This window comes from Amborella trichopoda, chromosome 5 (assembly GCF_054954075.1).
Source record: "Amborella trichopoda isolate Santa Cruz 75 chromosome 5, AtrichopodaSantaCruz75HAP2 v2.0, whole genome shotgun sequence".
In the NCBI taxonomy this organism is placed as follows: domain Eukaryota; kingdom Viridiplantae; phylum Streptophyta; class Magnoliopsida; order Amborellales; family Amborellaceae; genus Amborella; species Amborella trichopoda.
The window spans coordinates 44,373,764-44,399,558 of NC_142340.1; the positions used below are offsets into that span (position 1 = coordinate 44,373,764).

Here is a 25,795-nt window from a genome sequence, read left to right on the forward strand (position 1 = left end):
ATATCAAGATGCATGGACATGAGAAAAAAACGGATTTTAAGTTTTGGAAATAGTGCACATCTTCAAGCACATTTTTGGAACATTGATTTTCAAGTTTTAATAGATCTGTTTGATTTATATGATTTTTTAAGCTTTAAATTTTATAATTAAAAATTAAAATATATTTTAAGGCTATCGCAAAGATTTTCAGTATTGAAACTACATTTTTCGACGCTATTTGAAGGTGCGGTTTATTTTGATTGTTTAGAGCCTCGGATCTATATAGGCTGCACCCTTTATTTCAATATCATGAGCTATCAATAAAAGATGAGCTATTTAATATATATTTTTTATTTAATTTCAAAACTATCGAAATAGACTTATCCCTTCCTTTATTTCAATATCATGAGCTATCAATAAAAGATGAGCTATTTAATATATATTTTTTATTTAATTTCAAAACTATCGAAATAGACTTCTCTTCTTTTTTTTAGGTAGATGTACATGATCACGAGTTTAAATGATGAAGTTTTTAAAAGGCTTTTATGAAAACAAAATAAAGTCTCACTTCAAATCCTTCTTGAGAAAGCATTTATCAATGGTATTTTGCTTTCCGGACAAGGATTTTGCTTGCAAGCAAATTACCATCCTCGGGTCAAATCTTTCCTCAGGCTCTTTGCATACAGAAGATTGCTCACTGTGGACCAATTTTGAAGAAAAAGCATGATTATCACCAATGTTTGCCTGATTTTGCAAGGAGGACAAGGAGACGATTGATCAAATACAATTACGCAGCAGCATTATGGGTTGACTTGATCACTTGGCTACCTGGCACGGTCTGTGGTCACAAGATGTCCATACTGTGCTGCAACAAGTATGGAATTCTCATTTTGCTTCTTTGGGGTTGAATCTTTGGACCGCTTCCCTTTGGACTTTATGGAAATGGAGAAATTTGAGAACCTTTCAGGGCCGGTCTAGAGACATCCTAACTTTGCGCTCTGTGATACAACGCACAATTATTATGTGGGCTTATGCATCTCTTCCTCTTACAGCGGTGCCTTGCCTTCTATTCTTTACCCACTTCAAATACCTTCTTTTACTAAGGAAGCATCGTCCCCTGATTCGTCGAGTTTAGACGAATCTACAAGCTGAATTTCGATGGCAATGTGAGGGGTGCTGGGTTTGGTTTTGGAGGGCTACTTCGTGATCACACCGGTGCCCCCCTCATTTGGTGTTACTCTGGCAGTTTCCATCTTTGCGAGATTAATGAAGCTGAGCTTTGGGCCTTGAAGATGGGTGTGTCTCGCCTTGACCAATCCCATATGAAGGTGATCATTGAAGGAGACTCGTCCAATGTTATTTCGTAGTGTATTCAGCCTACCCTCGTTCCGTAGAGACTTAGTGTGGTCATGGACAAATCCTTATATGTGTTCTCTCTCTCTCATTTTTCTTTTCTTTTTTTTCCCTTTTCTATTTTCCTTTATGTAAACTTCATCGCACTTTATAAAAAGAAAAAACACACCTATAATAAGATTTGAAACTCACAAAAATAGCAAAGATTTTTCGGATCTATGAACATTTTTTTTTAAGGGCGAAATGGACAGCCTAAATAATTTGTTACAATATACACTATTTTTAGAGCTTAAAATCTTAAATTTTTTCACAAACATAATGTTCACATCCAGATGATTGATGTAAAAATTATTCAATGCTTGAACTGTAATTTTCGTTGAGCTATGAGGTGAAGCTTACTTGTTTTGATAGGGCCGCAACTCTATCCTACTATAAATAGTTACAAACATGTAAAATGTTAAATAATTAATATCTTATGGGTATTTTTTATGAATTTCCCATGAAAAAATTACTCAACGAGAGAGGGCAGGACAAAGGAAAAAACTGCAAAAGAGGTTTCTATTGAGAAAGCATGCAAAGACAAGTCCCCGAGGAGGATTGATTGAATTTCCCTTAAAAAATGGATTTAAATGAATTCCGTCCTCAATCACTAGGGTGGGATTCCAATTTGCCCGATCTGGGTCTGGCAATTCTACTTGTATTGCGGTACAAGTATAAAAAAAAGAAAGAAAGGAAAAATAGAAAAACTCTTGATTCCAATCCAACTCCCGACTTTGAGCCTTATAATCCATTTTTAAATTACTCAAAAAATATAAGAAATGCAGGATTGAATAAACACTAGATGATGAAGGGGGAGCACTATTGGAAAACATAAGCTTGAAGAGCAGGCTCTATCGGTCGTTCAAAAAAAAAAGAAAAAGAGGAGGCTCTATTGGAAAATATAAGCTTAGCATGATATCAACAAATACACTAACTAAGGTATTATGACAATGCATTCCTATGGCGTGGTACATCTAATAATCACTCTCCATTTGGCGTGGTACATCGTATAATCACTCTCCATTTTCTACATCATTGAACGATTGACATGCGTCCCAAATTTTAACGCTGGTGACTTTTCACATGATTACATACATACATGCATCAATGGTTAATATTTTCCTTCGACTTTTACCTTGCCTTTTCCCGCCATTTCCATCATCGGCGAAGAGAGAGATGCTTCGTTTACAAGGCCACTCTCTCTCCATCTCTAGACCCCTGTAAGTCTCTCTCTCTAAGTCTCTCGCTCTCTCTCGGTCTCTCTCTCTGGATGCTATTACTGTAATTCTCTCTCTTCCTCCCTCTCTCTCTCTCTCTCTCTCCTCCCCCATTTTTCCAACTTCTCCAGTCATCTTCTCCTCGTACTCTCCCCAAAAGCTCCATTTTCTCTCGCTATTATATAACGGTCTTTCTCTCTCCTCGCTCTCACAAACCCATCTCTCTATTTTCAGGAATTCCATCTTCTCCCGCTTGAGATCGCCCACCAAGTCCTTCTCTGCTCAAATTCAAATGGACAATGGCCATGGAAATGGAGCAAGGGGAGCTCTGATCGTTTTGGAAGGCCTGGATCGAAGTGGGAAAAGTTCTCAGTGCTTGAGACTGGTCTCTTACTTGAAGGGATTAGGGTTTCCAGTTGAATCATGGCATTTTCCGGATCGAACAACTAGCGTTGGAAATATGATTTCTTCATATCTCTCTAATGAATCGAATCTTGATGATCGAACAATTCATCTGCTTTTCAGTGCGAATAGATGGGAAAAGAGGTGAGTTTTACTGGAAATTAGTGAATTTTACCTGTTTTCTTGGTAAATGCTAAGATTTTACTGGAAATAGAGGGGGGGAATAAATGAATTGGGTGTTCTTTCTCTTGTATGAGTGGCGACAAAGAATAATATCTTTTGTTTGTTTATTGATATATTTGCTGATATTAGGAGGTTCAAGAAGTTGGGTAAGTTTAATTTGTTGGTAAATGATTGGATTTTACTGAAAACTGAGAAGGAAGAGTGGTAAATGCTTTCACGAATGGGGCAATTTTACTAAAATGATTTATGTTTTTTTTTAGAAGAAAAACTGGTTTTTTGCTATAGCACTTGTGTTGGTTCAGCTAGGTTCTGGGTGTTCCGGTAATTTTTCTCTAATGAAGTTTGGATTGTTATGCAGTGGACATATAATTGGTGTTTGGTTTTCTGCCTCTCTTTTTTTTTCCAGACAAGTGGTTCTCTATTTGTTCTACTTATTTGGTTATAATTGAATGGTCTTTTGTCATAGCTTTTGGATTGGTTCTGTTAGAGATTTCTGGCATCTAGATCTTATTGGTTGATAGTTTTCTTGGATGGACTTGAGGCTGATATGTCTTATAGATTGGGCTGTATTTAGGGTAACATCAAACCGTTGATTTTTATAATTACGCTTTTTCATATTTCAGACCGAATCATTTGGTGCAAAGAAATAAATGGTCCAAGTGAATGAGTTTTTCTCTCATGGAATTCAAAAGAATTGAATTAAAGTCCCAGCAATTAAGATTTTATCTTTTTCGTTAATCAGTAGTGTAACTCGGTCTCCTTTTCCTTTTGCTGATCAGTGATTTTAAACTTTAAAGGTATTGCTCAGATAGGAAATAAGGCCACACCAGTAACTTAAATGGCAGCAATTATCTGAAAGTCCAAATTTAAAGTAAATGAGAGTTATGACTATGTTACTAGTAGTATGGATGTTCTGGTCAAGATGTCTGTAGTCTGGTTTAGGCTAGATTATTATTTAATAGAAGCCCAGTTTATTGGTTCATTTTCATCATAGGTACACTAAGACCAGCACATGATCCAGTTGGAATTGAAGAACTCCTCTGATCTGAATTTACCAGTAGTGATCACACAATTTATCCCACTATCCTAACTTGGGTCATGAGTCCACAAAATAGCCATTTGTTAATGTTACCACCCTCTGAAGTCTTGAATTCAGGGGGTGGTAAATAACTACACATCATTGTGTATAGTTATATCTTGAATTCTATATGTAATTTAATATTTATCCTATCTTCCCAGATCCTTCTGGTCCCTGGCCCTAATTGGCAGGGTCTGCGGGCCATGCTTCCAACTAGGGGTTTGAGGGTAGGAGCCCTGTTTTGAATATTTTGGGGACTTATAGGAGTGTTGTGGGCATATGGGATATGTTTTTAGTGGGATAAGTTCGAATGGAGGCTGGCGTCTAGGAAATATGTGTTTCTTTCCCCGGCTGGAAGAACGACCCTTATCAAACTAACCCTCTTGTGCATCCTGATATTTCAAATGTCCTTTTTCAAGATGTCTGCACAGATCCCCAAGCGCCTTAACTTCTTGATGAAACAATTCCTTTGGGAAGGGGACAGCAACAAGCGTAAGTTCCACCTGTTGTCTTGGGACAAAGTGTGTGCACCGCGATCCCTCGAAGGCCTTGGTATTCATGATCTCAAGCTCACCAATACGACACTCTTGGGTAAGTGGTGGTGGCGCTACGCCACTCAACCCAACCACCTCTGGAAGTCGGTGCTACAGCAGAAATACAACTTGCAAACTTCCTCCTGGCTCCCCCATCAAGGCCATACAGTAGGGCTTCCAGTTTCTGGGGTACTATGCAAAGTACACTCATGTCCTTCAAACTGAATTCTCGGATTCTGGTTCATGACGGATGCCGTACCAAATTTTAGCTGAACCTGTGGTTTGGTTCATCCATCCTGGCTGAACGTTTCCCATCCCTTTTCCTCCTCTCGGTGAATCAGCAGGAGTTAGTGGCGGAGGTGTTCCAAACTCTAGGCCACAGACGGGTATGGAGCCCCATTTCCAGGAGGTCCCTTCGCTATTCTGAACTGGAGGACTTCCTTAATCTATCCGTGCCTCTTGAGGAGCAATTCTTCCTTTTAAGGGGTGAAGATAGGCTCTTTTGGTGCCCCTACCCATCTGGTTTCTTCTCGGTTTCATCCTTGTTCCGAAAGCTCTTTCAACCTCCTACCTATCCCCTAAATCCCCCCTCTTTAGCAGCTTGGGCTTGGTTCTCCTTGGTGCCACACAAAATTCTGTTCTTCACTTGGTTGACCTTACACCGAAGGGTTCTAACAGTCAAGCTCCTTTAGAAAAGAGGCATCCCCATGCCAAACCGGTGCACTCTATGTCTCCAGGTGGGGGAGACAAACACCCACCTATTTCTTCATTGTCCTTTTGCCTTCTCCTTGTGGGGTTTTCTTCTCAATCTTTTCAACTGGCAATGGGTGACACCTCAATCTATCCCTTGTTTCTTCTCCTCTATGCTGCCTTCCCCTTTGGCAGAGTCGGGTCGCTTGCTCTAGAAGGCATCTATCTTTGCTCTCCTCTTGACGATTTGGCTTGAGCGAAACAATCGAATCTTCCAAGGTATATACAAATACCCCGAAGTGCTTTTCGATCAGATCAAGTCCCTTGTCTCCTTCTGGGCATCCTAGGACAAAGTCTTCAAAAGTGTTATGAGGTCAGCATTCCAGCTCAATTGGCAACCTCTCCTCCACCTTTCTCACCCCGGGATCTCTCGGTATTCCCACTGGTCCCCCCCAATTTCAGGAACCATCAAGCTCAATTTTGATGGGTGTTCCCTGGGTAACCCCGGCCATGCAGGCATAGGTAGCCTCTTCCGGAACAATGAGGGCCACATTCTTGTGTCATTTTCCAAATCGATCGGTCATTCCGACGCCCAATCAGTGGAAGCCCTTGTGCTTTTTGAAGGTTTGCGATTTTTTGTCGCGCATTGGGCTTCTCTCCCCTCATCGCCAAAGGAGATTGCAGCAATGTCGTCCACTGGGCCTCGGCAGCAGCACCCTATCCTTGCGAATTGGCGCTCACTTGCGAAGAGATCACCCATCTTTGTTTCTGGAATTTCGATCTCATGGAGCCATGTTTGGAGCAAGAGTAATTCTGAGGCGGATGTCCTTGCCAAAGAAGGTGCCTCTAACACCTCCACAGCGGAAGATTAGGAATGCATCTGGAAGGATCTGCCGGTCTCGTTTACAAGTTTTAGATTTTACAGTTTTCTTCCTGGGTCCCCTGTGGGGTAACCTATCCTTGTCTATTTTATATCTGGCCCCGCCTTGGGGGGCTCTGCAATTGTATCTTCACTTTCATTTCAATAAAGAGCTAACAGTCTCAAAAAAAAAAAACTCAACCCACCTCCTTTACCCAGGCTTGGGATGGGTTAAGGGAAGTTTAAGATCCTCACCCTTATTAGACCAATCTCCTTAGGAAACCATTACCACTAAATGTTGAGCATGACAAGTATTTTTCGCATGCTGAAATTGAAGGTTTGGATCAACAAGATTAACCTTAGACTTGCCATTTCTTTACATATACATGTCATTGCTCTTGATTCCTAACTTATATGAATCTGGTGTTAGTATACCATGTCACCTATTTATTCAAGAGCTCTCTCTCTCTCTCACGCTTGGGTTGTTCTAATTCTAGGCTTGTGTTTGGCAGGTCATTGATGGAGCACAAGCTAAGGGCTGGAACCACTCTCATTGTCGATAGATATTCTTACTCTGGTGTGGCTTTCTCAGCTGCCAAAGGTCTTGATCTTGAGTGGTGTAAGGTGCAGTTTTATGATACCTGTCTCTATATCACGAACTCTTCCTTTTTCTTTCTTTGCATTTTTAGGGTGCCAAAACTTTTATCTATGATTAACTCTTGCTCCCCTAGCTCAAAGAAGAAAGAACTCGTGATCTCTACTGGACCTAAAGATCTTGATCTCTATGTATGATGAATTCTATTGTTTTTGCCCTTTCTAAAGTCCTAATGTTTCTTTTTTTGCAGGCTCCTGAGTTGGGATTGTTGGCTCCAGACCTTGTAGTCTACTTAGATATTCCTCCTGAGGTACTGTATATCTCAAATATATTTTATGAGGAAAACTATAATATATTCCAATGGATTATGGAAAACCACAGTGCATTAGAGTCATGACCATCTAGAGGAAATGGTCCAATTTTGGGTATTAATCTGTCCATCACCATCCATTATTTTCTTGGACAGTGATGATCCAAATGGACTATGGTTTCCTGTATTCCATTTGAGGATAGTATACTGTCCCATTTCTTTAAACCTGTGTTATACATGAAATATCAGGAATTTTGGCTTGACACTGTTATCTCAACCCTTTGCATTTTGGGTTTCCCCAAATTACCCCTAAGCAACAATATATCTCAGATATTCACATTATATTGGGTAGTTAATATTAATTCTGGCACTTTTCTTGAATCAAAACCTTTTTTTTTTTTTAATTTTGATTGATCGCTTATTACATTTTAGTTCTTATTTCATTTTTGGATGTTTCTTGTGTGATATTTCTCATCTTTAATATCAGCCGATGACATTGTAAATTGTTTGGTCGGGTGAACTTCTATGTCCCAGAAAGCTGCTGAGAGAGGAGGGTATGGAGGAGAGAGATATGAACAGCTTGAGTTCCAAAGGAAAGTGGACCAACATTACAGAACGCTTCATGACCCCACATGGAAGGTACACGCTTAAACTTGTCAGACACTTGTTATAAATCTCTCTCTCTCTCTCTCTCTCTCTCTCTCTCTCTGACAAATAACAGTTCTTTTTCTTTTGCCTTATGTGCCTGACTAGGTTTTCCTGAGTTGTTTATTTCAATGGCTTGCAGGTTGTTGATGCATGTCTATCCATGGAGGATGTAGAGGAACATCTAAGACAACTAGCTAAAGACTGTGTTAGCTCTTGCCAAAATGGGAAGCAACTCTCTCAACTATGGTTAAAGGTTTAGTTTCCTTCTAGGAATGAACACAGGGCTAATGATCGCTTGCAGCATATTGGAGAATGATATTTGATATTGGTTGCTGAATTAAGGTTTCATGTTGTGAAACAACAGAATATGTAGAGAGAGCTGTGTGTTCGCTGCTATTATTGTTTCTTGCTTTTGATGCCACTGTTACTGATCCCGACCAGTTTCCTATGAGATACTGGCAAAAGAAAAGTTTCTTAAGATGTAATTCAGTTCTAGTGTGAGAGTTTACAGTATTCATTCCAGGATGAGAGGTCGTGTTGATCCATTTATGGACCCCATGCTATTATCATTTATGGACCCCATGCTATTATATCATGTTTACAATCATGCATTGGAAACTATTCTAAGAGTGAGAAACCCCAACGGCATTCCATTGGTCTCTCTCTCTCTCTCTCATACACACACATTGATCTTGAGGAAGCTAGTTAATTTAGAGCTTAATGAAATTAGTTCTTTTCTACTGCAATCCTACAAAACACCACATCAAATGTTTTCGAGGTGAGAGATACTTCAATGGATATTGGTCGCATTTCAATTTCAGCTTCAACTCTAACCAACAAACACATGGTGAATGACAAACTCAAAATAAATCAAAGAACAAACTCCCAGCAACAAAAGGGTTCATCTCATTCTTGTCTCTCCTTTGGGCACTGATGTTGTTAACTTTCCAGCCTCCTCATAGGTGAATGACAGCCAACCAGCTCAGATTTGTGTCTTTTCATGCCATGCATTCTTTGCATCCTTTGTGGAGTGAGCATAATCAAGTATGTTTTCTTGAGCCAATTGATAAAGAATACATGCAAGTACAAACTGCTTGCTGAATAAAATTACTTTGAACAATTTAATGATCCTTTTTCTTGGCATCTCTTTGTGAAAGGATAAGCTTTGTCCTCTCCAAAACACCAAAGAATATTGAACCCCCAATTCCAATCCAGAGTACTCGAGGACCGATGCCCTGCAAAAGGAAACGACTCAATTTCTTAAACAATTAAAATAAGCTATATATTTTTTCTGATGACATATGTATGATTAAGTCATCCATATCAGATGGTTACGGAAGACTTTTAGAATCTATAAAGTTGGTGAAATAGTTAACCTTCAGTAGAGCAGAAGGCCCTTCTTCTTTTACAATTGTCTGAATGCAATCGAAAATCCCTTTGTATTGGTTGGTTGATCCCTGCAAGTGAGATTAAAATTTACATTGATAAATCGAGAATATAAGAGCATTACAAAACTAATATATGTGGAAAGAGAATCATCTTTTCACAATACCTGCACCATTAATCGGGTCTTAATGACATCAAGAGGAGTGGTCATAGCACCAGTTAATGCACCTGCAAAAGATGCAATAATGAAACTGATACAGAAAAAATTCTAGTAAGCAAAAATTTATAAGTAAATAGCTGAAGATATCAAAATTTAGTTCCTTCTACTGCATATATTTGTATCTAAGCAACATGTTCTAATCTAATAACTTTTGAGAAAAAAATTAGTTCAGGTTGGATGGCTCAGAAAGTAAGCTTTATGGCCAAGATAATTGCTGTTTTGTTGCTCTTAATTTAGTTTATTGTCTATGGCCCATGCGATTCATGTGAGTCATATTCTAGCGAGGTGAATTCTACACTAAGTTTAGGTGGATGAAAGTAGGGAGGATTTGAGAACATGGGATTTTTTGTACCATGAGTTGAAGCTTCTGATACAGTGTGCTTTATTTGCTCCTCTTACTAAAAGCATCATTATTATTGATGTTTAAAATTGTAATCATCGTCATCATTATACATGCATGCATAATCATTCTTGGGATCAGCACAACTCTATAGCTAATATAAAGAATTTGTGTTAGGTCTAAGAAAAATGTTTTTTTCTGTAGAAGTTAAAATCAAAATTGAAAATCAAGTCCCTCTCCTCCCTGTTACCATCCTGGTGGACATCCCTCTCAAACTCAGCCTTTGGGTGGGCTGGTATTAGGCTGCAAAGGAAACTGCAGCTATTGAAAGGTAACCTGAAGGTCTAGAGTAGGACCCTCCCAGGCTCTTTTGCATCCCAGGAAATGGACACTCTAGAGGAGATTAAACACTTGGACGTGGAAGAGGAATCCAGACCCCTCCTGCCATCAGAATCCGTCCAGAGGTCTAACTTAAAAGTTGTTTACCAATTTATCCTGAAGAAAGAGGAGATCTACTGGTCCCAAAGGTCACGGGTAAAATGGCTCAAGGCGGGGGACCTCAACACAGGGTTCTTTCTTCAGAATGGCCAACTGTAGGCGAAGGGATAACACTATCTTGCATCTCATAGTGGGGGACAGACTCCTAGACCAACCTTCTGAGATCGAGGAAGCAGTTCTCCTACTTCAAAAACCTTTTCACAGCACCCTCTTGGCCTAGACCAGAGATGGGCGACCTCCAACTTCGAACCCTCCCCCTTGACAAAGCGCACTGGCTAGAGAGATCATTCTTAGAAGAAATTCTGTCCGCCATTTCTAGTCCGGCAGCGGATAGGTCTCCCGGCCCAGATGGACTCCCCCATTGCACCCGTCAAAGAGGCCTGGGATTCTTTTAGGCCCAACTTTTTAGCACTCTTTTCAGAGTTTCACTCGAGAGGGGTGATACACCGAGCTATGAATGCTACTTTCATAGCCGTAGTCCCAAAGATAGAAGGCCCTGAATGCATAAAGGATTTCTGCCCTATAAGTCTGATCAATTGGAGGCAGAAGCTTTAGCACTCCTAGAGGGCATTAGGCTTCTCTCAATACATAGGATTGCTACCGTGAAAGTAGAGAGATTCCACGAACGTGATCACCTGGGCCCAAAACATCTCTTCTACTCCTTGGACTCTGTTTCATATCTTTGACGAAATATTCCACCTTTGCTGGGGAATTCGGGTCTTCTGGAAGCACATGTGGAGGGAAGTAAACCACGACGCAGACACTCTGGCCAAAGCAGCAGTTATCGGTGAAGGACTTCTTTGATTTTGGATGGCTTTCTTTGTGAAGGACTGCTTGTATTTTTGGATGGGTTGCTTTTTGTTGGTTGCTTTGTTCTCAATGTAACCCTCTAAAAGATGGCCTTTTAATTCTGTCTCCTCTACTCTCTCTCTCCCCCCTGTACTTCTGCTAACCTCTTGTGGCTAGCTTCTACAATCTTATGCTGTTGGGAACCTTTACTATATATAAGAGTTAACATTCTCAAAAAAAAATTGAAAATCAAGAGTAGGGCAAACTGAAATGGCGATGAAATAACTTAAAAATCATTATCATTTTGCATTAAGAGGGAAAAGACACGTTCTTTCCAGCCATTTTATTTTTAAATTACTTCAGCATACTATGATTTTACTTCTCCATGGACCTTGAATGGACAGAACTTCTACATTTCGGTTCCACTAGAAATGGGGAACTCATAAAACAATGTGGTGATTGCAAAACCACATAGAAGCATAAGAATAATGCTGTAATACCTGCAAAAGCACCAATCAGAGCATTCTCTGGGTCATAAAGATCCCTTCGTGCCTGCAAAGAAAAGGAATTAGAAAATGAGTTTTCTCACTACTTTGTTTGACTTGAGAGTAACTGACAAGAAATTTGCAGTTCCATGACGGAAGTTGTACAATACAATGGGGTATGGTATATAGTACTCAAATAGCATCCACCATCTGTTCCAGATGGCAAACAATGGAGATTAATCATAGCGGGACCCATCGGTACATTCACACAGTTAATCTCCACCATTTATCACTGGGCATGAAAGGTGGATGCCCCTTTGGAGAACCATATACCAGACACTATAGGATTATGGTATGCTTTTCACCCATAGTGGCTCTTCCCTGCAGAAAAAACAAGCTGTTTATTGTTCTTTATGCATAGGTTTGCATTCTATATATTTGTGATCTAAACCAAATAGCATAGAAGGCAATGCCACACTGGTTCAAAGAAGTTCCAAAGAACATCTATCAATTGAAAGATGCCATTGCAAAGTGTAACATGTACAATAGCACACATCACTATCCTGTGCAGTTACCAACCCCCACAGAGAGAGAAAACATAGGGTACAAGATGGACTATTCTAGCTCTTTGTAATTCTAGCACAGAGTTACGTGGTGATTGCAAAAAGAAGTGCATTAAGTCAAGTTTACATGCAAATTTCAATCATTTAGGACAACTGGTCTTTCTACAAACTGGATCTTGTCAAAATGAATGATACTCTTCTATAAAGAAAATACAAAACACAAACCCATAATAAGACAATAGAAGGGAAGAGACAAATCAAACTATACACCAAATGCAAAGAGCAGCTCACCACTATCTTGTAACCTATCCGTAGTTGTTCGTATATGCAAAACTGGATGGCGTCAAAAGGTATATCTCGTAACAAAAATGACCCATATCCCTGTAGCATGAACAGACGTCAAGCCACAATAAATACCAATTATTAGAATGAATTTTTAACAACCAACTTTCCTATTCTTTCGGTTGTTTTTTTTTGTGCCTCTCTCATTTTGTATTTTTTGGGCATGATTGTGGTTTTGAATTCTTGGCCACCTTAAGGTAGAAAACACTACAACAGTTGAGCTACAGCTCTGGAGATATTGCTTCCTCATTAAAATGATCAGATTATTACAGTTGAAACAATGTTCTTAAATATAAGACATTTATCAATGGGTTCATTAATCAAGGCAGCATCAGCAACCAATTTTGAGCACCATATAGCCAACGGGCAAAGAGAAAATTATCATAGTGATGAAATGAAATTGAAAGAAGAATACTAATTTATCAAAAAAACAAGGATATGTACTTTACCGCATAAAGTCCTTTGAAACCTTCATTAGCAACAATGAGGCGAACGGCACTAGGTGCAGAAGCAAATTGCCCAGTTTGCATCCTTTGCTTGACTACCTACAAAGTGATTAACAAAGGTAGGAGCTTATTAGATCAACTTTTTTCATAACAACTTCTTTAGTTATTATTTTCTCATAACAGCTCATCAAACCATCCTAAGAGCAAATCCAACTTAAATCAACTTTATTACCTCAGTAGGAACCCTAACAAGAGAAGAGGCTGCTCCTCCAATGGCACCTGCAGTCTATGTGAAGGATCATAAGCTCTTTCAAAAGAGAATGACAGGTAGGGAAAGCACAAACAAAATAACCGACATGTTTTTCATGAAGTGCTACCATAAGTAACACATGATAATAAAAAATTACTAATCAAGAGCAAGAGTAGCAACTTCGATGTGAACTGGCTATAGGTCAGGGTGGCTGCTGCCACAAGATGACGTTTAGAGTTCCATTCCCACCAGATCCCAATTTAACATTCAAAAAAAAAAGAAGAAAAGAAAAAAGAGTAGCAGCCCCTCTGTTAGCACTTGCGTATAGGAGAATTGTTAACTCTTTTAGAGCTTACACCATTTTTTTATAAGCTTATGCGCATCAGGACAAACTTCAAACTCCTGACATTCTCACACAAATCGGGTATAAGAAAAGGGATCAAAGACCGTCCAACAACTATTTAAGGAAAGTATACTTTGGTCCAATGGACCGCATAACAACAGTTAATTGGGGTCATCAATGTCGAGTTAAAGGATGCATGGTTATTGAGAGAGGGACAAAACATGGGGGAAATTTATAAATATGTGGTCCGACTCTCTCTTCATCACCAATCTCACCATTTTGTTGAAAAGGGAATACCCTGCACTATGACTTTCCAAAGCCCATTGACTTCCCCAATAGTGGTCAGGCCGGTCACTGAAGATTCTTCCTAAAACTTCAATTAGTGTTCTCCCTTAAACATGCTGAATTGGGGAGAAAACACACAAGAAGTGAAAGAATGGGTAATACCACAAGATAGATTCCTAGAAGTGATTTATGCACCACATAGGAATACTATACAGAAGGTGCTGTCAAAAAACAAACATACAGACAGATACAAAAACACACACACGTAAATTGTAATATAAGAAACCAACTATATGTCATGGCACAATTATCACAAACTAAATATTGCATAGTAAATGCTATAAAAGGTTATTTTCACGTGTGCACAATTGCACCTTAAATGTTCAATGGATCACCATAAACAAAAAGAAACTGGAGGTAAAAAACCAAGTTTATAGAACAATAAGATTTAAGAACTATTAAGAATTCCAAACCAGAAATTTAAGCTCTGTTAACTCACCAAATGAGCAAAAGCATTGAGGTTTTCTGGAAAAATCTTAAGTAGTTTCTGTTTTGTTGGTTCATATACACCCACAAATATAGCAGAAGCCCTGTACATAAAAATCAAACACTGTCAACCCACATGTTGGAAATCATTCGCATGAGAGACAATGACAGGGAGTAATATAAATGGGAAACAAAGAGTTCCTGATCACATATTGACAATTATTCGAATCCATAATTTAGTAAAAAAAAAGGTTCGTGTCACATTTATGCAGTAAAAATATCATCTTCCAAATTAAAGGATAGTTCATTCCTCCAGTTTCAAGGAAGTTCTCCTCATAAGTATTCATAGGCAGACTTATGCTGCATAAATATCATCAAGCATTTGAGACTGCTTCATGCAAAAGTAAAAAACATAAAATAATAACACTAAGAAAAAATTATGCCATCCATTATTCAGAGCTGCACTATAAACCTCTTCCATTTCCATGACAAACTTCCACCTGTCATCCTGGTGCAGTCGGAATACTTCCATTATTTTTCATATTCCCTTTTTCAATTGCCATGAGAGATCCCATGAGACAATAAAATACTTAAATGAAGGCAGCATTAAAGAAGTAACCAAGATTTGAATAAATGTAAGTATTCCATGATAACAAAGGCTCCATGCATGAACAAGGAAATACCAAATAAATTGACAAATTTTGACCTGACAAAGGTATACTCACGGTAAGACCCCTGCTAGATTCCCAGCAAGGCCAGAATACAGGCCCTGCAAAATGATTTTGCCTCCACCCTGAGCTGCCTGAGGAAAGGAAACTTGTTGCACAATTCAGCCTTAGAAATGTAATCAAAGAAAAAAGCAAAACACACAAATATATGGAATCACAGACATGTGTAATGGACAATGTGCTTAACATAATCCCCATTTATCGTAGACACAATCCAACACATCCCCAGCAAAAGTGTGGAAAAGCTATAGGAAAGTGAATGATAAGAAAAACCACCATTAGTTTAAACTATGGGAAAGGAAATGATAAGGCAATCACTATTATTAGGCCCCGTCAGGTTCAAATTCTTATGCCCTTTTATGTTCATTGCACTCTCAAGTCGTAGATATTAACCCCAACAAATTGCTGTATGAGCTAAAACAGTTTCGCTCAGCTTCCTAAACTGAAGGCAATAAAATGAGGCTCTAGACAAACATCCCATGTCTAATAACAATTTCCGATTCACACTCCCCACTAACATTAATCAGGAAAGAGTGAAGGCATGTTATCAAATTGATATGAAACTTTTAGAAATTTCTCCTCTACAGTGAACATGATTGCAACTGAGTGTATGTGATACCAACAAGATATAAACCAGCATCAATAATTCATCAAATAAGTGAATGTATACCATAATCTCTAACGGACTCATTGGACAGTGATTCAGAGATATCGGGTCCCAGCATGACAGAACATAGCACCAATGGTGGTTCCCACTCTCTCACATACCCATGTCATTCCACAAGGATGACACAATAGGTGCCCTTTCCTTCAAAAAGAAAAATAAAAGGACTAATGACAGAATGCAACCTATATGACGTTACATTATTTTGAGGTTCTTCCATTGAGTGGATCTACCTGCAATCGAGTCTTTATTGTATCTATTGGATATAGAGCAGTTTCAACAACTACTCCAGCAGTACCGCCTGCTATCATACCCTCTGCAAAATAGAAATCACTTTCATTATGACCACAGAGAAAGATATAGGAGAGTATATAACACTTCAATGGTGTATGAATGTGTTGTACATGGTACTATGAAGGATACCTTTCATCCATTCTCAGTGGGTATGATGGAGATTAACTGTACTTATGTGAATGTCCTAGTTAGACTGCAGTTAATCTCCACAGTCCATCATAGGGAACACATAGTTGATAACATACATCACTGGAGTATGGCATACTTTTCCAAAGGATATGTTAAATGGTGAGAGACTTATAACATGAACAAAGAAAAGTCAATTGATCTGCAGCGGAGGATCAGCTGTGAATGCCAAATTTCCAATAAAATAATCATTAGAAATTGTTACAACCCACCAAATAAAGTACGAAAGAAATCAAATGGCTTTTCCTTTTCTGAAGTAACTGATGCAAAGAACTTCCTCGGAACCAATAGAGAATCATGTGGTTTTTTCTGAATGGCATCTGCAAAATCCAAAATCGTGTTGAGGGAAAAGCAAGCAAATTATGATTCATTACCAGCACATTGCCTAGAGATATTGCACTATTCATTGAATTTGTCAAATTATAGAGCTTGTTTTCAACTCCGCAGAAATAGCTCATTATCAGTAACTATAAAAACAAGATTAACGGAAAATATGAGAAAAAATAATTTCAGGAGGGATGTCCATAAAGGAAATAAAGGCTCCTGCCAAATAAAGATTCCGGCAATGCCACAAAGATTCATGAACAAGTCGTGCCACAAAAATTCGCAAATAATAAGATAAAGAAGAGCACATTGCTTCCTCTCAATACAGATAACCATTACAAAAAATGTAAACTGAGTTCCAAATATTCATTATGAAGACTGCCAATTCGAACGCACCACCATATGTAAATGAAGGCTAGTCCTCTTTTTCAAGAAAGAAACAATGATTCCAGTAATGCCATGATGTTCACAAACAAACAGCGCCACAATGATTAACTAATAAAATACCATTGTTCATCTCAGTAAAATAACCAGTAAAAACATGAATAAGGCCAAAAATATACATCATGAGAGTAGCCCATTCAAACTTGCCCATGGCAACTCGAGCACATATTTGACTAGTTCTTTGATCTATGCACACATTTTCACACCTCCTTTCAGCATATGTGGCACGATGCCAACTCCAAGCTGATTCTTTCACTAAAGAAGATGCAAACTGACAAAGTGATAGAACCATTTTGGCAATTTTTTCAGCCCTGTTGCATATCTATTCTTAGTTTTAGTCTGAGTGTTTTGCAGGGTTTAATACCCATATTTTTTGATGGACAAGGAGTCTATTAGTCCACCTCATTTTGAAGATGTACAGAGCGCCTGACTTGCGGGTTGCCATTTTTGGCTAGTGCATTTACTACCTTAATTAATCAAAACCATAAAATTTTAATCAGAAAAGACTACCCTTTTAAACCCATCACCAATGTCAAAATGAAGGCGAGTCTTTTTAGCTTTTCAGTTGAAACTTCCAAGGTTATGGTGAAAACGGAACACTTCGAAGCTAAATTTGAGTCAGAGTTAGTTGACATTACAATTTCGTTATCTCTAAATAAATATCTAAACTAAATGCTTAAGATTTGACTCAAAAGCTATTCTAGAATTCATGAATGCCACTGTTAATATCATAAGAAAAAGAAGGCAGCTGAAATGAAAACTGAATTACACAATTCTACATGTTAAGAACATGGTAGGCACCATATCCTGAAAATGGAAGTTGGGTTTGAGAATTTAGGACTTCAACAACCAAAATGACAAAAAAAAGCAAGCAAGCAAAAAAAACAGAAAAAGTAGAGAGAGAGATAACCTGGTGAAATCACAAGAGCATTGTTGTTTTCCATTGCCAATACTAGAGAACCCATCATGAGCCACTAAATTCACCTACAAAGAAAAACGGTGCTTTTTTGCACTCAAAATTGAAGACGTATAAGTAGACTAATAATCTCACTAGCTACACTACGTTACTACCTAACTATGTTACCAAAACTCTCTCGCACAAGCAGCCATCATTTCCACATGCATTTAACACCCTTATCTCCCTACCACATGTATAAGCCACTTCGCACACTCAAGGTCAACAGATACAGAACTAAGACTCCATGAAACCCACTGAAATTAAGTATAAAATGAGCAAAAAACTTGACATAATTAATCGAACTCGAACCAGGATGAACAAAAACCCAAATGCTACATTATCAGGCATCGAAATGAGACCATTAGAGAGAAAACCAAATTAAAAAAAAAAAAGTTATTATATCAGACACGAAATTAGGCCATGAGAGAGAAACCCAAAATTAAAAGAAAAAAAAAAACAGCAAAATTAGGCCATGACAGAGAAACCGAAATTTTTAAAAAAAGTTATCATATCAGACAGTGAAGTTAGGCCATGAGAGAGAAACCCAAATCGAAAACAATGGCCACCAGCGATATGAGACCATGAGAGAGATACCCAGTTCAGAAAAGAACAGTTACTTATCATGTTAAATTAGGCCATAAGAGAGAAATCCACATCAAAATAACAGCTGCTATCAAAAGATTCAGCCGAAAGAGACCATGAGAAAGAAACCCACATAAGAAAAAGACAACTGTTACCTTATCAGGCAGCGAGTGAGAGGAAAGAGAGAGAACCCACCTCAAAAACAGGCCAAAACCATTCCACTGTATAGAATACTGCAATAATTGCTTCTTGAAATAACTTGGTCACATAACCCAAAAGGCTAGGTGGCCGACTTTGGCCCGTTATGAGGGTCGAGCCAGGTTAAGCTAGTAACTATACTTAAAAAATAATAAAAATAAATAAATATTATTTTATATACCGGCATTTTTATAAGGTATAAAGATGGATGTAAATAGGTGATCCAACTTAAAAATTGAAACTAATGATCCAAATATTTTTTTAGTAGAATTATAATTTTTAATTTTAAAATTTTATTTATATATTCATATTCATAGTTTCCATGTTAGAGATTCCGTGTCTTTGAAAATTAAGCTAAAAAATCCATCTCAAAAATAAATTTATAAGAGGGGTCATTTCTACATGGACTCATATAAACTGATACCCCTGGCCCAAACACCAACCTAGATTTTTGACCATGCTCGATCCTCAAGGGTGTTTTGTGTCGAGGCGAATATTCCAATTCCATCCCTAGATTAGACTAGTTATTGAAGGGTTAGGTCAAGTTAAAACGGTTTTGATTTCTAATTTGAATGAGTTAAAAATTAAATAAAAATTATAGTTTATATTTTTCAAAATATAGGACAAAATTTTTTTCCTCTTTGTTTATCCAGTTTAGCATATCAATATCGGTTGATCTAACAGGCTAAATCCGATCATACATCAATTTTGACTTGATCTTAAACTGGATTTTTGTTTTGGACCCGGTTTCTATACGGCCAAGCCTACATATGTAGATATGAAGGCTTATTAATAAATCTATTTTTGAGATGGATTTTTTATTTAATTTTTTAAAGCATCTAATCTCTAACATGGAGATCATGAATTTGAAAAATAAATAAATTTAAAAAATTAGAAATACTAATTTTAGTAAAAAAACATTTGGACCGTTAATTTTTATTGTTTTTAAATAGAACGCCTATTTATATGCATCTTTAAGATAAATGATGTTTACGCTTTTTGGACCGCATATGTAGTTACGCAGTTCATAAACAATTTTCCTTTTGTTTTTACCAAAAGAGGCCAAGGGTCGTCGCCTTGAGTAGTTGGAGCAAAATATGTCTTGACCAAGATTTCCCCATTGGTGCAATTGTGCAAGTACCTTGGGGTACAACAATGTGAACTAAATACAATATTGCCCTTTGTCATTGTTTTTAGGGTGCAGTTTGCATAGAGCGACGCTCCAAACAATCAAAGTAGAGTGCACCTAGTTTCAATATTGGAATTGTTTGCAATAGCCTACAAATAAATTTTCATCTCTTATTATAAAATCTAAAACGTTAAAAATTATGTAGATCGAGTAAATCTAGGAAACATGAAAATCTTGAAAATGGACGTCCAAAAATGCATTACAAGATGCATTATTTCCAAAACTTGAAATCCATTTTTTTCTCATGTCAATTTGAGGATATTTGAATATCAAAACAACGTCTTTTAGTGAAATTTTTGAAGTGAGCTTTAGTTTGATTGTTCAGAGCCTCGGCTCTATATAAACTTTTTCCTTCTTGATATGGTGAGAAATGTTCCTTTTGCTCACAACAATATGCACAAAATTAATTTTCTATTTCGGCACAACGGTCACAAATCAGGTGGATATGTGTATGGTCACCGTATTCATCAAGACCGGGCTAATCAGACTAATCACATCTTGATTGGTGCTTTGGTTGATCTGTTCCAAAGAAGTCAAATTCTATGCTTGGCTGCTGGCTCGTTTGGACTGGTTGGACCTACTGAATTAGAAGTAAAATTCTACGCTTGGTTACTGGGTAGTTTGGGTTGGTTGGACCTATTGATTTTGACAGGTTATATAGGAAAACTAAAGTTGAATTTGTTCTTGGTAATATAATTCAATTTTAATATTATTGTTCCTAATTTTTATTTTTATTTTTTAAATCCAATCCAATTAGTTCAGCCGGCAGTTGGATTGGCTTTCATTAGACTAGATCCTTTGCCAATTTAATGTTTCAGAACGATGTAGAAAAATGCGACATTTAAGGGTTGTTTGGTTTGCGTGAAATAATTTGATATGAAAACATATACGTACTGATGCAAACAATCTACAGTAAAAGAATTACCCGAACTTGCTCTTTCATATGTTTGGGAAACACAATTAGAAACCGGCAGAGATTTAGAGAGAAAACACAACATGGGAAAAACAAGAAAAAGCATCTATAAAAAGATTACAGGGATAGTTATAAAATCGTCAGAATATAATCAATAGGTAATATTTGACAGAATTTGTAAGAAGAAAAAAAAGAAAGGAAAATTGTAAATACCCCCAGGATTATACTTTACCCCTATGTAAACTAAAATTTGAGTTAGTTTCTCTGTCTAAAAATTTCATGATAGTTTCTCTTACTTAAATTTAAAATTTGATATAGAATTAAATATTTGTAAAAAAGGCTTAAAAAAATTTTCTCTAAAACTTAAAATTTGAGATGGTATATCTCTCTAAAATTTTTGAAAAAGTTTCTATCTCTAATTGTTTCAAGATAGTTTCTCTCCCAAAAAATTTTTGAGATAGTTTCTCTATTTAAAACTTGAAATTTCATATAGTTGTTTCTCTCTAAATATTTTGAGAGAATTTGTCTCTCTAAAACTTAAAATTCGATATAGTTTCTTCCTCTAAAAATTTTACGATAATTTCTCTCTCTAAAACAAATTCGAGATAGTTTCTCCATCCAAATTTTTTGATGATTTCTCTCTCTAAAACTTTGAGATTTGAGTAGCTTCTCTCTAAAAACTTTGATATAGTTTTCTCTCTAAAACTTTGATATAGTTTTCTCTCTAAAACTTGAAACTTGATATAGTTTTTCTCTCTTAAAAAATGATATAGTTTGTCTCTCTAAAACTTGAAATTTGATATAGTTTCTTCTTCTAAAGACTTTGAGATTGTCTGTCCCTAAAACTAATTTGAGATAGTTTCTCTATCTAAAAAATTCAAGATAGTCTTCCTCTCTAAAATTTTGAGGAAATTTATCTCTCTAAAAAAAACTAATAATTTATGATGCAAATAAATCTTGGTTTTTTTTTTAAAAAAAAAAGAATTATATTTTTTGCATTTTAGAAAAAGCGTATCTGGATTTTTAGTTTACTTCGGGTTATTGTCTGTTTTTTTGTTATAGAGGATCTAAAAGGATTTGGATATGACTAGTGATTGCGTTGGTCACGATATATTGATTTTAGCATGGTTAGATTGTTATTGTATGTTACGTGATTAATTCCATAGGCTCAAGGGATGTGCTAAAGAGACATGTAGAGGAGCCATGTAGCTTTTAGATGGTGTTTCCTAAATCTAAGGAGAATGAATTGTGTGTGAGAAAGAGACGTTGGAAGGTTAGAGATAAGTTTTTTATTTTTATTTATTATTATTTTTAGTTTATATTTAAAAAGGAAGATGTTCATTTTTTGTAAAAAAAATAATAATTGGAGAATAAAGAAATAGTTTGATCTTGGAGTAGCTCCTGATCATAAACCTTTTTATTTTTCTGTTTATTATTTTTGTCCATGCATCAATTGGTTTTTGAGCCTTTATTTTTTTTTTCTGTTTATTATTTTTCTCCCTGCATCAGTTGGTTTTAGAGCCTTGATATCCCTGTTGATTATAAATAATTGTTGATCATAAATATTTTTATTTTATTTTATTTTTTTGTTTATTATTTTTTCCCATGCATTGATTGGTTTCAGAGCCTTGATGTCCCTACTGATTATAAACAATTATTGATCTAGTTATGAAGCACATAGATTAAATATTTGGGCGATTAGATCGAAAATTTGATAGACTCAAAGAATAGTTGATAGAACGTATTGGCAAAATAATACAATAAAATCTACAAAATCTATGTAGTAAATAGCAGCTAGAGGAATAAGAAGAATATGAAGAGGTAGATCTCCATAGAAAAGACGATGTCGATAACCCAAATGTGCAACAAAAAACTTAAAAAAATCAATTATGAAGAAAATGAATATGTGTCTTGCAGCTTATGAAATACTGCCCTGTGAGCTGAAGGAGAGGAGAAATCAAGAGCCTGAAGGAGAAATCAAGATTCAATTTGGTATTCCAGAGTTCGGTATCTTAGAGTTCAATTTGGTATTCCAGAGTTCGATATCTTAGAGTTCCACTACAAATTGTGTTGGATCAATTGGTTCAAGTACCAAGAAAAATGGCGAGACTAAATCACCAATTATTTAATTGGCCTCTGAAGAATATAAGCTCGTGGTTGTGCTTTTCTCACTTGCAAACAAAAATTGGTTTTTTTTTAAAAAAATTATTTTTATTTTTTGGACTTTCGGTTTTATTTAGAGTTACCCTTGTTTTTTTAGTTGTAGAGATTTAAAGGGTAAAATGATAAATTTATTTTCTAAAAAGATTTGGATATATTTAGTGCTTGGGTTGGTTATGGTTAGTATATATTTGGTTTCAGCATGAGGTTAACATGGTTAGATTGTTACGGGATTCATTCCATGGCTTGTGGGATGCACAGGAGAGATAGTTGAGGAGCCAAGCCACTTTTAGAAAGCGTCTCCTGAATCTAAAGAGAGAACGAACGTAGAGAGATTTATGGGTGGGTTAGAGAGAGACATGGGAGGGACTATTTTTATTTATTTTTTTATTGACTTTTTTTTTGTATTTAAAGAGAAGATACCTAAAACAGATTAATTGGATAATAAAAAAAAAGTTTGATTGGACTTCTTTGTAGACCCAAAAACTCCCTTGTATACACGAGAGAGTACACTCTCTCAACCTTTTTTATTTAATTTAAACAATTCTTAATTTAGTTATAGAGCACGTAAATAAAAAAATTGTGCGATTAAATCAAAAATTTGAGAGACTCAAAGTAAACTTATAGAGCGTATTGAAAAAGTGATACAAAGTCTACAAGATCTATTTAGTAGATTACAACAATAGAAAGAATAATATGAAGAGGTAAATCTCGATGCAAAAGATGATGTTGAACCAAACATGCAAGAAATTTTGAAAATCAATTGTGAAGAAAAAGATACATGTGTCTAGCTTGTGAAATGCTCGTGAAATACTACTATGTGAGCCTGAAGGAGAAATCAATATTCAGTTTGGTATTCCAGAGCTCGTTGCCTCAAACTTCCACTACAAATAACTTTTAGGAAATCTTCTAAAAGATTTGAGTTCAACAAACTCGATGTTGAGTTTCTTCCAAACCCGGAAGAATGATGCACGAGGTTTTTTTAATATTTTACTATTTTTAGATATTTAGATTTAGTTGGGGTTTTAGTTTTCTTTAAGAGTATTCTTGTATTTTTTAGTTGTAGATATTTTAGGGGCAACATTAAAATGTTTGTTTTTTTTTTAAAAGTAGGATATGTTTAAGATTAGTATGTTGGGTTTGTTAGGATAGGTTAGACGTGTTTTTTGTTTTAAGTGATAGGAGAGATAGAGTTAAGTTTTTCATTTTTATTTATTTATTATTCCTTAGTTTGTATTTAATGGAAGATGTACTTTTAAAAAATATATTATTGGTGAGAGTTTGATGTTATGAAATGATATTGAGGGTGTACTCCCTATTGGTGGTTGAGTAAAGAGATTGATGTTATAAAAAGATATGAGAGGAGATAATATCTTAAAATATTTTTTATTTTATTTTTATTTTTTTTTTTTTATTTTTCTATGCGTCAATGACTCATTTAAATAGATGAGTGGGGGGACTCACGGAAACCTCGTCCATTTTTATATTATTTAATTTGCAATTGACTTTGACCCGACGCAGACCACTTAAACCTGACTTGGGTTTGGGTCGGGTCCAGGTCAGACCCAAGTCAGGTCCAACTAAACTTAGTTGGATTCGGATCTAGGTCGATCGAAACGCGACCCAATCATTCCTAGCGTATTCTTGCTTTAGAAAACCCTACAATGAACCAAATCTATATTAGGCAATAACAATCTTTCAATTTTGGAAAAAGTTGTTTTAACAGCAACAATCAACCTTGAGGCCACGTTTAAATGGTAAAGAGAACCGCGATATCCTCAGCTTGATTTGATATCGTTTTTATACGAAATTCATAAATTTGATTCAAAAAATACATGGGACAAAGTATTAGTCGATGTGACTCGCCGAGTAATAAAATGTCCAAAAGATTTTTTCAACATTGTACAACTTGCAAATTCGCTCAATCTCATGCTTTACTTTTTTCTCGAACTTATGTTTCACCTTTTATGTTTGATCATGTTCATACTGATGTGTGGGGCTCTACACCTATTCCATATAAAGCATGGTCATGCTATTTTGTAACTTTTATTGATGATCATACTTGTTATACATGAGTTTTCTTTATAAATAATCACACTGAATTTTTTAAAATCTTCACTCAGTTTTATTCGTATGTTGAAACCCAATTTTCCACTACAATCGAAACCCTACGCTCAGATTCTGGAAGGGAATATATCAGTAGGTTGCTTCAACACTTTTTGGTTAAACATAACATTCAACACCACAAAACATGTCCTTATAGACCAGATCAAAATGGTGTTGCTGAACGTAAACATTGTCATATCTTAGAAACTACAATATCCCTTCTTTTTTCTACATCTGTCTTAAAAGAATTTTGGGCAGAAGCTGTTTGAACATCAGTCTTTCTCATCAACATTATGTCATCTTCCATTTTATCTGGTGAAACACATTTCCAATAATTATTTACACGATAACCCGATTATTCTCTCCTACGTGTATTTGGTTGCATTTGCTTTGTTTCGTTACCCACAACTGAGCGAGATAAGTTATCTCCAAAGATGGTCAAATATTGCTTTATCAGTTACCTTGATCATAAAAAATAATATAAGTGTTATGGCACTGTGACCAAAAGACTTTAGGTATCCCGTCATGTAGTGTTTTCTAAGCACATTCCATTATTTGACAATAACAATAATCCTTCACCCTCTCACCTTTCTTTATTTGTTCCCTTCTCTGATTCGGTTCCTAATTCCTTTGGTCATTCCACTCGTGTCCCTCCGTCTGAAGTCTAGGAAGGTATCATCTCACGTTGACAGTTCTGATAAAAAAACCCTACACCTGCTGATCCTCTGCC

The 25,795-nt window shown here is 36.5% G+C and overlaps 2 protein-coding genes across 28 annotated transcripts; one reads left to right on the plus strand and one right to left on the minus strand.

The window, feature by feature from the left end:
- The first annotated feature begins 1,088 nt into the window (after positions 1 to 1,088).
- Positions 1,089 to 8,505, plus strand: ZEU1 (P-loop containing nucleoside triphosphate hydrolases superfamily protein). Of its 3 annotated transcripts, none has more exons than XM_020665814.2 (6): positions 1,089 to 1,307; positions 2,823 to 3,134; positions 6,846 to 6,957; positions 7,179 to 7,238; positions 7,773 to 7,877; positions 8,026 to 8,505. In XM_020665814.2, exons 2-6 carry the CDS (start codon positions 2,881 to 2,883, stop codon positions 8,143 to 8,145), a joined length of 651 nt encoding a protein of 216 aa, XP_020521473.1. In that variant the 5' UTR covers positions 1,089 to 1,307; positions 2,823 to 2,880; the 3' UTR covers positions 8,146 to 8,505. The 3 variants fall into 3 exon arrangements, with proteins under 3 accessions (XP_020521473.1, XP_006842199.3, XP_011622533.2); XM_006842136.4 differs by lacking the exon at positions 1,089 to 1,307 and adding an exon at positions 2,172 to 2,591; XM_011624231.3 differs by lacking the exon at positions 1,089 to 1,307 and adding an exon at positions 2,399 to 2,652.
- A 73-nt stretch (positions 8,506 to 8,578) lies between these two features.
- On the minus strand, positions 8,579 to 18,823 carry SAMC1 (S-adenosylmethionine carrier 1). 25 transcript variants are annotated; one of them, XR_016056415.1, is made up of 13 exons: positions 18,695 to 18,822; positions 17,870 to 17,943; positions 16,404 to 16,511; positions 15,945 to 16,027; positions 15,045 to 15,121; positions 14,333 to 14,423; positions 13,188 to 13,234; positions 12,959 to 13,054; positions 12,459 to 12,548; positions 11,620 to 11,671; positions 9,439 to 9,500; positions 9,263 to 9,343; positions 8,579 to 9,121 (listed from the first exon to the last, which is right to left on the minus strand). XR_016056415.1 is itself a non-coding variant. In XM_006842135.4 (13 exons), exons 2-13 carry the CDS (start codon positions 17,925 to 17,927, stop codon positions 9,008 to 9,010), a joined length of 966 nt encoding a protein of 321 aa, XP_006842198.2. In that variant the 5' UTR covers positions 17,928 to 17,943; positions 18,695 to 18,823; the 3' UTR covers positions 8,579 to 9,007. The 25 variants fall into 25 exon arrangements, 20 of the variants coding, with proteins under 20 accessions (XP_006842198.2, XP_020521470.1, XP_020521468.1 ...); XR_016056414.1 differs by having other exon boundaries at positions 17,870 to 17,961; positions 18,655 to 18,812; XR_016056413.1 differs by having other exon boundaries at positions 18,655 to 18,773.
- Between the last annotated feature and the right edge of the window lie 6,972 nt (positions 18,824 to 25,795).

Coding starts and splice junctions, on each gene's coding strand:
- ZEU1 (XM_011624231.3), top strand. CDS start 2,471: ATGCATCAATGGTTAATATTTTCCTTCGACTTTTACCTTGCCTTTTCC. Junction 6,958..7,178: donor TTGATCTTGAGTGGTGTAAG/GTGCAGTTTTAT, acceptor CTTTTTTTGCAG/GCTCCTGAGTTGGGATTGTT. Junction 7,878..8,025: donor TTCATGACCCCACATGGAAG/GTACACGCTTAA, acceptor AATGGCTTGCAG/GTTGTTGATGCATGTCTATC.
- SAMC1 (XM_006842135.4), bottom strand. CDS start 17,927: ATGATGGGTTCTCTAGTATTGGCAATGGAAAACAACAATGCTCTTGTG. Junction 16,028..16,403: donor TTTCTTTCGTACTTTATTTG/GTGGGTTGTAAC, acceptor TCTATTTTGCAG/AGGGTATGATAGCAGGCGGT. Junction 9,501..11,619: donor TCTGATTGGTGCTTTTGCAG/GTATTACAGCAT, acceptor CATCTTTTGCAG/GTGCATTAACTGGTGCTATG.